The 12,316-nt window shown below is 38.2% G+C and overlaps 1 protein-coding gene across 1 annotated transcript in view; it reads left to right on the forward strand.

Moving 5' to 3' along the window:
* RASGRP1 (RAS guanyl releasing protein 1) overlaps positions 1 to 9,246 on the forward strand; it is a 40,094-nt gene extending 30,848 nt beyond the window's left edge. Inside the window, exons 10-17 of the mRNA XM_075711835.1 lie at positions 947 to 1,027; positions 1,639 to 1,743; positions 2,789 to 2,898; positions 3,569 to 3,713; positions 4,427 to 4,463; positions 5,084 to 5,230; positions 7,030 to 7,403; positions 8,844 to 9,246. Of these exons, the coding sequence (XP_075567950.1) occupies positions 947 to 1,027; positions 1,639 to 1,743; positions 2,789 to 2,898; positions 3,569 to 3,713; positions 4,427 to 4,463; positions 5,084 to 5,230; positions 7,030 to 7,403; positions 8,844 to 8,978 (1,134 nt within the window). The 3' untranslated portion in view covers positions 8,979 to 9,246. The remainder of the gene's footprint in view (positions 1 to 946; positions 1,028 to 1,638; positions 1,744 to 2,788; positions 2,899 to 3,568; positions 3,714 to 4,426; positions 4,464 to 5,083; positions 5,231 to 7,029; positions 7,404 to 8,843) is intronic.
* The last annotated feature ends 3,070 nt before the right edge of the window (positions 9,247 to 12,316 follow it).

Raw genomic sequence — 12,316 nt, forward strand, 5'->3', positions numbered from 1 at the left:
GTGTCAGAAACTACTTTAAGATTTCCCCAAGAATCTAAAATTATTCACTATTATGACTACAACAGTAATTCTTGCAGTTGTTCACAAGAAATTTGTTCCATATCTGCAGTCTGAGTAAGGTGGATAAAATATTGGATAAAATAGCATGTTTTGGTTTCTTAGTTTATATACATATGACTGCCGCAATCTTCACTCGCTGTAGTAAGTTTATATTTTCTTTGGACTTGCCATCGACTGAGGCTTGTAACACATTTACGTGTGGCTTTTCTATTCAATCAGATGTCTAGTGTGAAAATATCATGTAAATATTCAAAATGTGTTATGTTACCAGTCTTCAGTCTTAGCTTTAAATTTGTTTCCAGTCAATAAAATATTTGTTATACTGTTTTCCAGGACACATGCAAAAAGCAAAGGTATAAATCTGATAATTTTTTCATAACTGCTGTTGACAGCTAAAGATTCTCACTAAATATATGCAAGTCCCGTCTTTCATCCTCATCATACACTTCTTAGTTCAACATGGTTACAGCTGGATTAGATAAATATGACATGTTTAATCAAGAGTTTTCTGAGGATTTGAGTTGATGGACAGTTTCATTGGAATGGTGCTTTTGTGCTTAGCTGCATGATAGACCACTTGAATATTATGGGAATAACATTTTTTGTCAGGTTACTTATTAACTAATTATGCCTACAGTCACTTGCTGTGCTAATGACTGTAGCTGTGTAATGTTACAGATTTCCAGATAATGGCAATAACAGTCTGGAATTTAGAAATGTACCCATTTCAAATCACTGCGAACACCTGTGCAGCTCAAGTGCAATTTTTCTAGGTGCAATCTAAATTAAAACTTAATCCACCAAAAAATACTATGCATACCAGGAACAAGTATATCAAGTAGTAGTGACTGGTTTGGGATTAAACTAATTTTGTGGTCTTTTTCAGCTGTCCCTTGATCTTTACTACACAGAAGATGAAATTTATGAGCTTTCATATGCACGAGAGCCACGAAGTCACCGAGCTGCTGTAAGGGCCTTTCCAGATTCCTAACAAAAAGATTTTTTTTATGAGTAATGTAACTTTTATCCCTTGCATTCATTTTATTTTATTTTATGGTAAATTGAAAACATTTTAGCTTTATAGACTGAGCAACGTCTGTTAAGGCATAAATGGTTTGGTTGATGATGAAGCCTAAGCCAGAATATATGGGAGAGTTGACACCATATCAGGTTTCATAATATGAACACAAACACAGATGAAGTTACTTGTGTAGAGACGTGACATCAGGTTCAGTCCTGGCAATTGATACTGATTCTTTTAAATGAAGAATTCTTACGTGATTCAGATGATGAAACCCGTGAGTGTTATATTCTAGTTTCGTTCCTGTTTTATAAACATGGAAAAGATGGTGAATTTACAGGGTTGTCAGTGAACTGTGATAATTTGAGGAATGACCACTGTTTTGGACAGTTCAGGGAAGAGTTTCCTCTGAAGTACCACATAATTATGAAAAGTATGATGTTGGGTCCAACAGGCCATTTCTGTGGTCCTGTATCACATGGTCCATTGTCACAAATGAGGTAATACTGAAAATCTTCCCATGTGGTACTAATGAAGTTCTATTCAATTTATTCTAGCCTTTGACACCCTCCAGACCACCAGTGGTTGCAGACTGGGCCTCAGGAGTAGCACCAAAACCTGATCCAAAAACCATCAGCAAACATGTTCAGAGGATGGTAGATGTAAGTATGGTTGGCCCATTTACCTTACATATCAGTCGTAGCCTTAATCTGTAGGTATGAGAAGATACAAAGAAGGGAAAAAACACTGGACACATTCAAAGCTGTGCTGAGTTTGTAAGCACTTCTCCCCTCACAAATAGGTATTTCTGCCTAGCTGTGAATAGCAGCAGCGGCCCGTGAGGCATGGAAAGAAATTCCTTAAATGGCTAAGGAGCCAGCAGGGAGTGTGAATGCTGGCTTGTGTAATTTCGGAGTCATTCTTCAAGGAGCCAGGGAGTCCATTTCTACCAGGGACTCCAACATGATGTTACTGGTGCAGTTTGAAAGTGGGCCTCTCCACAGCTTTGTTACTAGCAGCCATTGCTTTTTCTCTCTTTTGGGTCACCCACTTTACTGGAAACCATCAAGTAAGCTCAGGTGATTGATTCCAGAACTGACAGAGAGAGAGGTGTGAAGAGTTTCTTTGCATCCCTGCTCCATCTCTTTTCCTTCGAAATGCTGCTAATATTGCTAGGTATGCTTTGATACGTGCTGTTTGGGAACGTATTTCTAAATTTGACCTAGGTGTGCTCCATGCCTTAGGGCCAGAGACAAACAGTAACGTTGTTCCACAAGTGGAAATAGGTGTCTACATGATAAGTCTGTCATATAATTAGTTTTCACATAACATTGGCCTGATGAAATAAGCTAGGCAGCTACACTGATTTGGCTACAGAGATCATCACTGAAAGCACTAATTGAGAGCATCAGTACAAGTTGTATATGTAGGCCTGGACATAACGATCTTAAAGTGAAACTAAAAAAGAGCTGTGATTGTGTAGTGAAGCATTTAGTCCAGCCTATGTTGACTTACCTGCATTTTGCTACAAATCAAGAAATCATAATGCTTCTTTAGTCTCAAGCAAAAAAAGTAGTTAGACTGTTGTACTGTTTAATATATACTGGGAGAAGGTGGGAGAGGAAATACGTAAATATTGTGGAGACTTTCCAAAGTGGTAATTCAGCCCATCCTCATTATAAACTATTCTACTATTGTCTTGCGCAGTCTGTCTTCAAAAATTATGACCATGATCAGGATGGATACATTTCCCAGGAAGAATTTGAAAAGATAGCTGCCAGTTTTCCCTTCTCATTTTGTGTAATGGCTAAGGACTGGTGAGTACATACAAATCTCTTTTAACCTAGCTCTGCTTATCAGCTTCTTAGCATCTGTTTTGGGAGGGTTTTTTGGGTTTTTGTTTTTAAATTTTATGTCTATCATTAGGGTGGTAAAATCATCCTCTTCACCCACAAATAGAAGTGAAAACATAACTGACAAAAGCATCTTTTAAATGCATTGTGAATGACATCTTCATGAGCTTACAGCAGTGGTAACCAGGCTGATGTAAGAGGAAGAACAGATCATAGAAAAAGAAATATATTTTTAAATGATATTCAGTATATATTACTAAAGAACTTTCCTAAGATGAGCCTGTCCCTCAAAAATAGAGAATTGGCAAATATATACTTTGGCTAAATTAAGAACCTTATTCTTAACATATTAAAGTATGGAAAAATACAATAGTCATTATTCAGGGGTTTTCTATGAAGTAGTTTTGAGGTTGCATCACATATGCAGGTATTTCATTTATCCTTACAGGCTGTGTTTTAAATGTGTAGATAAGATTCTGTAGACTTTGGGAGCAGTTGACAAGATAGAGGTCACTGTAGCTTTTGGCCCATGAAACTATTGCCATTATAAATTGTGAAGAAAGATATGTTTAATTCTCCTTATGCTTTTAATAAGATGTATGTCACACAAACAACTTCTCTTGTTTATTTTCAGGGAAGGTCTGATTAGCAGGGATGAAATAACAGCTTACTTTATGAGGGCTAGCTCAATCTATTCCAAATTAGGACTTGGCTTTGCTCACAACTTTCAAGAGACCACTTACTTGAGGCCTACTTTCTGCGACAACTGTGCTGGATTTGTAAGCTTACTTTTTAGTAAATTACGTTAATGTTGTTTGGAATAATGCTTTTTTATCTCATAATCACCCTGTGTCATACACAGAAATGAATCTATATAAAACACCAGTGAAGCTATATAGAACACCAGGCTTCTGCCTGTGTAGCTGTTTAAGGTACCCTTTACACCCCACTTGGCAGTACTATTATCTGTTTAAACACGGCTCCTGCCTTGTTGTGTCACCAAACGCAGTCTCAGGCAAGACTGCCAAATTCAGAGCCTTCCACTCCATGGGGCTGTTAGAACTCGTGTCCTGGTACGGACATGACATGTCCCCTGCCTATGGCACAGAAAGATTTACTAAAACTGTCTGTCCTACTAATCCCCAGTTTAGCTGGGATCAAATAAGGGTGCTGAGATACAATTCTCCATCTACTCCAGCTCCACAACTTCTCTGGGGGCCTCTCAGGTCCGCTGATGTATTCATTAGAGACTAGCTCAAGCTATTTTGTTTGTGATTGGGGAATGCACATAAAATTCTCTGTTTACCTTATACTAAAGAGGTAGATAGTTCATATTTTGACCTTATCATTAAAATGGTAGAAACCCAAGATATTCTGCAGGTGCTCAGGTCTTAGAAGTGAGTGGAGCTTTTAGTGGATTTTTATATCTGGAGGTATCAAATGTGCAGAGAAATATGTTAATCCACAGTCTTTCTGTTTGTTTGCATTTAAGCTATGGGGAGTCATTAAACAAGGATACAGATGCAAAGGTAAGATGCTTCATACTTTGTTAATTTTACTCTATAATTGACAGTGAATGACAAAAAAACCTGATGATCCTGAGATCCATTGCTATGTCTATGGACCTATTTAATCTGACCTCTCAGGGAGGAGAAGACTGATTCAAGAATAGTATGACAGACAGGCGGTTCAGAAGAAATGCAAAGGTGAAGGAACTCATAACTGATAGCTCTAACCCTTTGCAAAACATCACTGAAGCCAAAGGGTTTGGGACCAGACCCTTCAATTCCAATATTCCAATGGGCGCAAACACCAACACTCTGTGAAAACTGTGCAACACATTCACAATGTGTATTTTGCAGAGTTTTCTTCCTCGTATCTGGTATCTGCTTTCTCTGCAACTCCTACAGACAGAACGCTTTTACGACGGAATGTTGCTATTTTGTATTTTCACAATGAAAAGGGGTTTTGGGCACATGTAGCAAAGGGATGTCATTGGTCTGTTTACCAGTGTATGTTGGTACAGGTAATGCATGTAGAGAACGCCAAAAAAGCTCTCTTCCTTCCTGGGGAGGCAACACAGTGTGAGAGCTGATCTTAGGTGCTACAGCAGAGCCACTGAATCATGTAAACTTCGTTTTGTTTACAGACTGTGGAATGAACTGTCACAAGCAATGCAAAGACCTGGTTGTGATAGAGTGCAAGAGAAGACCCAAAACTTCAGTTGCAGACAGCAGCCCAACATCTGCTCTTGCTTCAAGCCTCTGCCCAGTAGGAGTCAAAGAGCAATTCCATGGTGAGAAAAGATCACATTAAAAAGATCAAAAGATCTACATCCTTCCTTTGCTCCGTTTTCTTTTAAAGCTGAATTGTACAGCATCGTTTTAGGTTTTGTTAGTTAACTGCAGTATTTTATCAACATATAAACTAGAACCAGGAGTAAGAGAGCCTGTACCAAGTAACACCATTCCAGTTCTAGTCTGAGTAAGGACACCCTTTCTGTGAGATCTCTTGTCACACTACACAATGTGTGGTGCACAAATTCAACAAAAACTGAGTAAATCTTCTGCTGGACTCTCATGAGAACTAGATGCCATGAACGGAACAGCTGACAGGTTCCCTTAACTCTCTTACCTTGTAAACATGCAGGTCTCCACACACTCCAGTTTTTACCGCTGTTGTCACATTAAGCGACTACTGCACTTTTACAATTCTGACTCAGATTTCAGTGTGGAGTTTATAAAGTCAGTTTACTTGTATATCTGTGTGCTAGGAAAACCAAGAGTTAATTGTTTATTTTTTCCACTCCGGTAGCTGAATCTACAACTACTCTTTGTCAGTCCATCTTTCATTTAATCAGAAATGAAAAATCTACACCTCTCTGTTCTTTTCTCCTTATATCAAACAAGCTGTATAAACTTTTCCTGTTGCCTATTACTGTGTAGGCCTCCAAAGGAGGAAGTGTTGTCCTTGAATAAGACCTCAGGCTATTTTTTTGTTTGTTTTTCTTTTGATTTTGATGTTCCAACTCTCTCCATACTCACTTTCTTTAAATTTCTCTCCTCCTCTTTGCCTGTATCTAATGTTCTTCAAATCTACTTCTTACCATTTTGATACCAATCTTTTGTGTTGTATTTAAGATTCATACTGCTGGATTCCTTCTTAGGCTTCCTATTAGCACTTACGTGGAGCACAGTGCAGCCAATCTCTCTTGATAACTGACCATATGTACCTCTATGATTGCACCTGCAATGGCTGCAGCACTGCATAATAACCCCCTCGTGGGATGTCATGCTTATAGGGAGATTGAACTGCAGCGTGTTGCCCCATCATCACCCAGTGCACTAGAATGTGGTACCTCTCAATGCTACGTCATGTTGAAGAATGAGAACTCAGGTCTAGGTTGAAGATGTAAGCCTCATCTGTTCATTCATACCCTCATTTAACTCTCCAGAGCCTGCAGCAGCTACTGGACTGACTTTGTTCTTTCCCCTCGCATTCGAACATGCAGTCTCATTTTGCTTTCTTCCCAACAACAGAAATTACTTTATATGAAAAAGGTCTTTTTAAAATCCTTTAATCACATCTTTTGCCTACTGCTTCTAACATTGTGGGTCCCCGTCCCTGTCCCCCAACCCCCTTTTTACTTTTAACTGCAAAAGTAAAAGTATTTTAGAATGACCTATACAAAAACAGTGTAAAATTAAATATGTCATTATTTCATCTTTATAAAGTGGGTAAGTTGTATCTTACAGCTGCAAGTTGTGATAATGCTGAACTAACGCCCAGGTTTAACCTTCCAGCCCAATCACTAAGATCACTGGTCTATATAAAACCTCTTAGCCACGTAGAGATTTTTCTCTAGCTGACCCTGATGGTACACCTGTTTCCCTCTTACTGATCCATATTTATGTTACTGAGACAGTGCAAGGAGTTGTTCCAGGAGACATAAACACTGAGAAACTTTCAGTGCCCCCTGTTTTGGAGAGCAATGAATGTTGTTTTATTTATTAAAATCATGTTTAATTACTGTGCCTCCTGTTTCTCCTTTCCTGGGATAAGATCTTGACTCAATTTACCATATATATTCTACAGGACAAGAAGAAGGACCATTCACATTTCCTAATGGAGAAGTAGTGGAACACAATGAAGACAGCAAGGACCGAACCATTATGCTCATGGGTTCTTCAGCTCAGAAAATCTCAGTAAGGTTGAAGCCAGCTGTGGTTCATAAAGGTACACAGACTGATCCCATACTGCTTGCTGGTGATGTATCTTGTAGGCAGACAGAGAAGAAAGAACACAGGATGCCAGAAAATCCTTATCTCCAGGCAGCTCCGCCATCCCCATGTCCAAGCCCAGTTCTAGGCCGCAAAAAGGCATATGTTAAATGGGAAAACAAGGACTCCAGCCAGAAAATGAAGGAGGAGCATCAGAGCTGTAAACCCTCATACCAGGAACTTGAGCAGGTACGTACACAGTGAACAAATTCTGTTTTACGCAACAGTACCATAGAGTGGTTGGAGGGTGCGGGGGAGTGGCTGGGTGGAAAGGTGTCACCTTACTCCAGTGTAATTAATTGCCAGAACAATCCATGACTAGCATCATAAATTCTTAGCCACTTTAACTCCAGCAATGCTTCACTTCAAGCACAACTTTTAGTACTAGTATATGGCTTAGGGAATAAATTTGGAAGCCCTTGTTATGATTACACTGATGCCTGTCAGTCTTAAAAGTGACAGGCAAGAATGTGACCATAATCCAGTCGCCTAGGACAGGATGTTACTCCATAAAACAAGTAACATAGTCCTGAACTTCTTCCTGCTTTTGGTAGCCTCTGCTCCCCTAAGTGACAGAACATAAGGGGTGGGGAGGGCAGGGAACTCTGCTTTTGTTCAACTGACAGTGAATCCCTTCTTTTTTTTTGGTAACTGTAAGTCACCAAGAAATTTTGCTGTGTGAACAGACATGATGCCTCTTGCTAGATTTCACCTGCATCAGCCCAGCTGTGGCTCACCTTACTCTACAAGTGTTCTAACAAAGTAGCTATTCATAAGACCGTGTCACCTCAGATTTGGCCCAAACACCACCTTTCCAGACAGATTAAAGAGACTATCACAATATCAACAATGTGACTGATGGATGGATCCAGATACTATTATGAGGAACAAAGCCAGACTTATTTTCATACTTTACTCATTAGTATCACTATTCTGTGATGGACTAACATGGAAACAGTCCAACGACAGGACCACAGCCTGATCTTTGAATGATCAGTATAACTTTCAAAGTATCCTTTGCTGTTGATAAAGTGAGCTCATCTTTTATGAAAGATGATTGGTTTATTAAGACAGAGATTAAGACAATTAGCAAGAATCTTCCAGTACAGACCACTTCTCTTTCAGTCAACAGTACATTCAATATAGACAAGGATTGCAAGTATGGAAGTACTAAGAACTGGTTCTTTAAAATGTCCCATTCATGCAAGTCCCACAATTTACACTTGTCCTTGCTCCCTCAGCAGATCCTGACCTCAATTACTGAAGAGGAGCTGATGTTATAAATTAATGTCTTAGATTATTATGCATCGATTTCTGCATTAGTAGAGCAGTAAAGTCTGAGCTGTGTTCTTGTTTCCCCTAGATTACTGGTGTTATGAGAAGAGCAGTGGAGGGTGGATAAATGCAGGTTGTGGACACAACTGTCAGATACCAGCTGCTGGAAAGTTTTAAGAGTATACACAAAGGATAGACCAGTGACTATGGAAACTTGCAAATAAGTTACTCTTTCTGTTCCACTGATAAGAGCTACACCAACTTACGTTTATGCCAGTCAACCTAAACATACAACCCGACGGTCCTGAAACAAATTAAAAATAAAATACCATTTTTTTTTGTTTGTTCGTTTAGGAAATAAATATTCTAAAGGCAGACAATGAAGGTTTAAAGATCCAACTGGAACAGGCACATAAAAGAATTGAATCTCTCACAATCCAGAGAAGAAACCATGTAGTCAACAACCTACAACACAGAGACTGCTCCTAGTAGACACGAGAGGAAATCTCCTGTGGAAGAATGTAAGACTGAAGGAGGGGTTGTGACAAAGCTGCTTTACCAAGTGAACTGGAGAGTCAGTCTGAAGGATGGTACTCTTTACTCAACACATTTCCGTATTAAATGTACACTCCCAAATGTATAAATCCATTCCTTTGACTCTTTAAGGTAATTTAGCATTACCTGTGCAATGGAAATAGTATCTTCTGGGTTTACTTTTATAAGAAGTGACATTGTTGCTGAAGTTTCTGTTCACGATGAAGACCATGTGGATTCCCCAGCGACTTGGCTGCCAGCAACACACCTTACTCTACAAGTGTTCTGACAAAGTAGCTATTCGTAAGACTGCGTCACCTCAGATTGGCCCAAATTCAGGTTTGTAGAACCAAATGTTCGATAAAGCTGAGTATTTAGGTAAAACTGTAGAAATATTCCATTAAGAGAAACAGTTCGTTCTCATTGTGGCTGAAATCAATTAAAATTACGAACTGTCATCTTTATTTCCAAAGTTTAACAAGAATATTAAAATAAGTAGTTAAGCTAATGATATTTGATTATTTGATTCCTAGACTTTAAGATAAACTGACAATTTTTTTAAACCTCTTTCAGAGCTTTAGAATTCCTGCTGCTCAAATGCTTACCTTTGTTAAGGTAAAACAGACGAGACTATAGAGAGTTTACACTGAATACTGCTTTCATTTTTGTGTTCCATGCCACAGCCTGGAACACTTAGCCCTACTTATTTGGCTTAAGAGATAACTTGTTGTCCACATATGGTAGATATGGGACAAGGTTGATTATTCTTCTCTCATGTCAAAGTGGACGCCATTGTTGAGTAGACCCTCGAGGGCTGTATTGTGAAGGAAACTGTACAGTAATCCCAGTGCAACAGTTACTGTATTCCAGAGCTCCTAACATCTTCTGGTTCTAACTAAGGTTTCTCCATTTTCTCTCGCCTAGATTTCACATGCACTTTAGGTAAGGCGTCAAGATGAGTGTGCTCTTATGTGTGTAAATTTTGTATAGTAAAAGGTGCTAGGGAAGTAACAATTTGCTTAAAGCTACAAAGTGTACATATTGTTAAGAGACAAGAAAAGTCTTTCAAGTTACTGACAGATTTGTCAGAATAGCCAATTTTAAAATTGCATTTGCATTCCAAGAGAATCTGTACACTTACAGTTGTATAAAGCTTGCTTGCATTTATCAAACAGGGATTTGTCATCACACATTTAAACATCAGAAACTGATGACTTTGATATATTTATCTACAAAGTCCACTTAATGCTCCTCAAAACTTGTAAGTTACAAGTCCACTATAGACTGAAATTTAGTCAACCTATTACAATAGCATGTGTGCTTTGTGTTCAGAGTGGTATAAATGTACATTCCATCCACAATTTACAGTCATTATCAAGTATATGAATGCTTTATTTATAAAAAAAGTCCATTTGAAACTACTTGCCAGTTTAGTGATTCTAAATTCTTGTTTTGAACTTGGATTGTGCTTGCATGTCCATGTACAAGTAAAAAAAAAATGGATGGAAATAGTAGTAGTAGAATTTCTGTTACCTTACTGTAAATAACTGAAATGCATAGGACAAAACCCAGCAGCTGTGAAGATTGTGCAGGTTTTTTTCCTCATACACTAAACCCGAATTATTAACAATTAACATGGAATTGCACTTTGATCAATGAAGCAATCAGAATGGCTTTCAGGTCATGTCTGCAAAACTTGCTTTGCCCATTTTCTGTAAGCCTCTTGATTTTCGCTATTCAGGGAACTACAGCATGGCATATTCTAATAGGCATTTAGCAAATAAAAGTCTGTTTCTGCAACAATTAAAATAAACAAGATACAAGTTGAATATATTTTCACATATTTCAAAAATACCCCAGAAGAGCAGCTAAGACTCATCAATCTTTTGCAGCAAAGATAACTGCTTGCTTGTGGTCTAAACTCTGGATTCTAATAGAATTTGTGTGTATGCATATACTTTGTCTACACCAGGGGGTAGAGATCATGAACAAACTCTTATTTAAAAAGAAACTTTATTTAAAAAGAAGATTCCCTAAGATCGGCAGTTGGCCCAAAGGCTACTGCGTTCCTAGGTTGAGTACTTCATACTCAGAACTGAGTTATGACCACAGATTTGTAGAGTCTTAAATGCTAACTTAACGTTTCTCTGTGTTGTCTTCTTGTCCCTACAAACAATCTGAATGACTTAAGAGAACTGTCTGCAGGAATGTCTTACAGAACAAGTATGCGGTCCTTCATGTATGCTGAAAACTTCCTGCTTCAAAGAAATCAGTTGATACCTGGAGAATTTCAGAGCTCTTAAAGTACCTTCAGGTTCTCTGTTTGCCCAAAGCCCCTTACAGTTTTCTCTTTTTGTTTTTTTCTCTCCTTTTTTTATGGTGGTAGTCCCTCCTTATTTCTTTTGGGACTTCCGTTTTGCTGCACGAAAGACTGAAAGCAGAAGCTGACTACAGGGATACTGCCGAAACTGACAAAGCTACTGAGCAAAAATGACATCTGTATTCATCTTCAAGCTGTCTTACGCTAGGAAAAAAGATAAAATTAAGGTATTAAGTGCTGTTTAAAAGTCATGTTAGCAAACACTGATATTGACATTTAGCTTGTCATGGCTAATTCAAATGCAAAGCAATCACCTTTATTCCTTCTCCAGGCTCAGCTGTGTTTCATGTACATACAGGAAAGAAGGAAAAACAAGTGCCCCTCCCCCCTACTGCTTATTTTTTAAGTGTAAATTCTGATCATTTAAAGATAAAAGTAAACAGATTGAGTAATACCACAATTAATGAGGCAGGGCTACTGTTCATATTCAGATTAAACATAACTGCCTTTAAAATAGCTTGTGTATGTTTTTGGAAATACGTTTTTGTTACAGTAGCAATCTGTTATTTTGTTGTAACTGATCTGTATGGCAACTTGAAAGTTTTTTGTTTTAATGCTGTTTGAGAAGATTGAAAAAGTGTAAAAAAGAAGATTGTAAATATTTTATATAAATGGTAAAATTTTGGTTTAATATTTATAATAGAAAAATATTAAAATTGCACTTCATGGCTCTGAGTTTGTATCTCAAAGAAATCTAAACAACCTATATTCATCTTCCTTGACTGTCACCCACGACAATTCTGCAGGATTAACCTCATACCAGAGTCCCCAGTCTAGCTTCGCCTTCCGTGAGCCTTGGAACGTTGCCTGAGAAAACTTAGGAAGCTAGGTACTTGCAGATTATTCTTTCAGTATTTTAGTGGTTGACACTACACTGTTTTGCTACTCACTATTCCAAGTACTACAAAGCACA

Source organism: Pelecanus crispus, chromosome 6, assembly GCF_030463565.1.
Source record: "Pelecanus crispus isolate bPelCri1 chromosome 6, bPelCri1.pri, whole genome shotgun sequence".
Classification (NCBI taxonomy): Eukaryota; Metazoa; Chordata; class Aves; order Pelecaniformes; family Pelecanidae; genus Pelecanus; species Pelecanus crispus.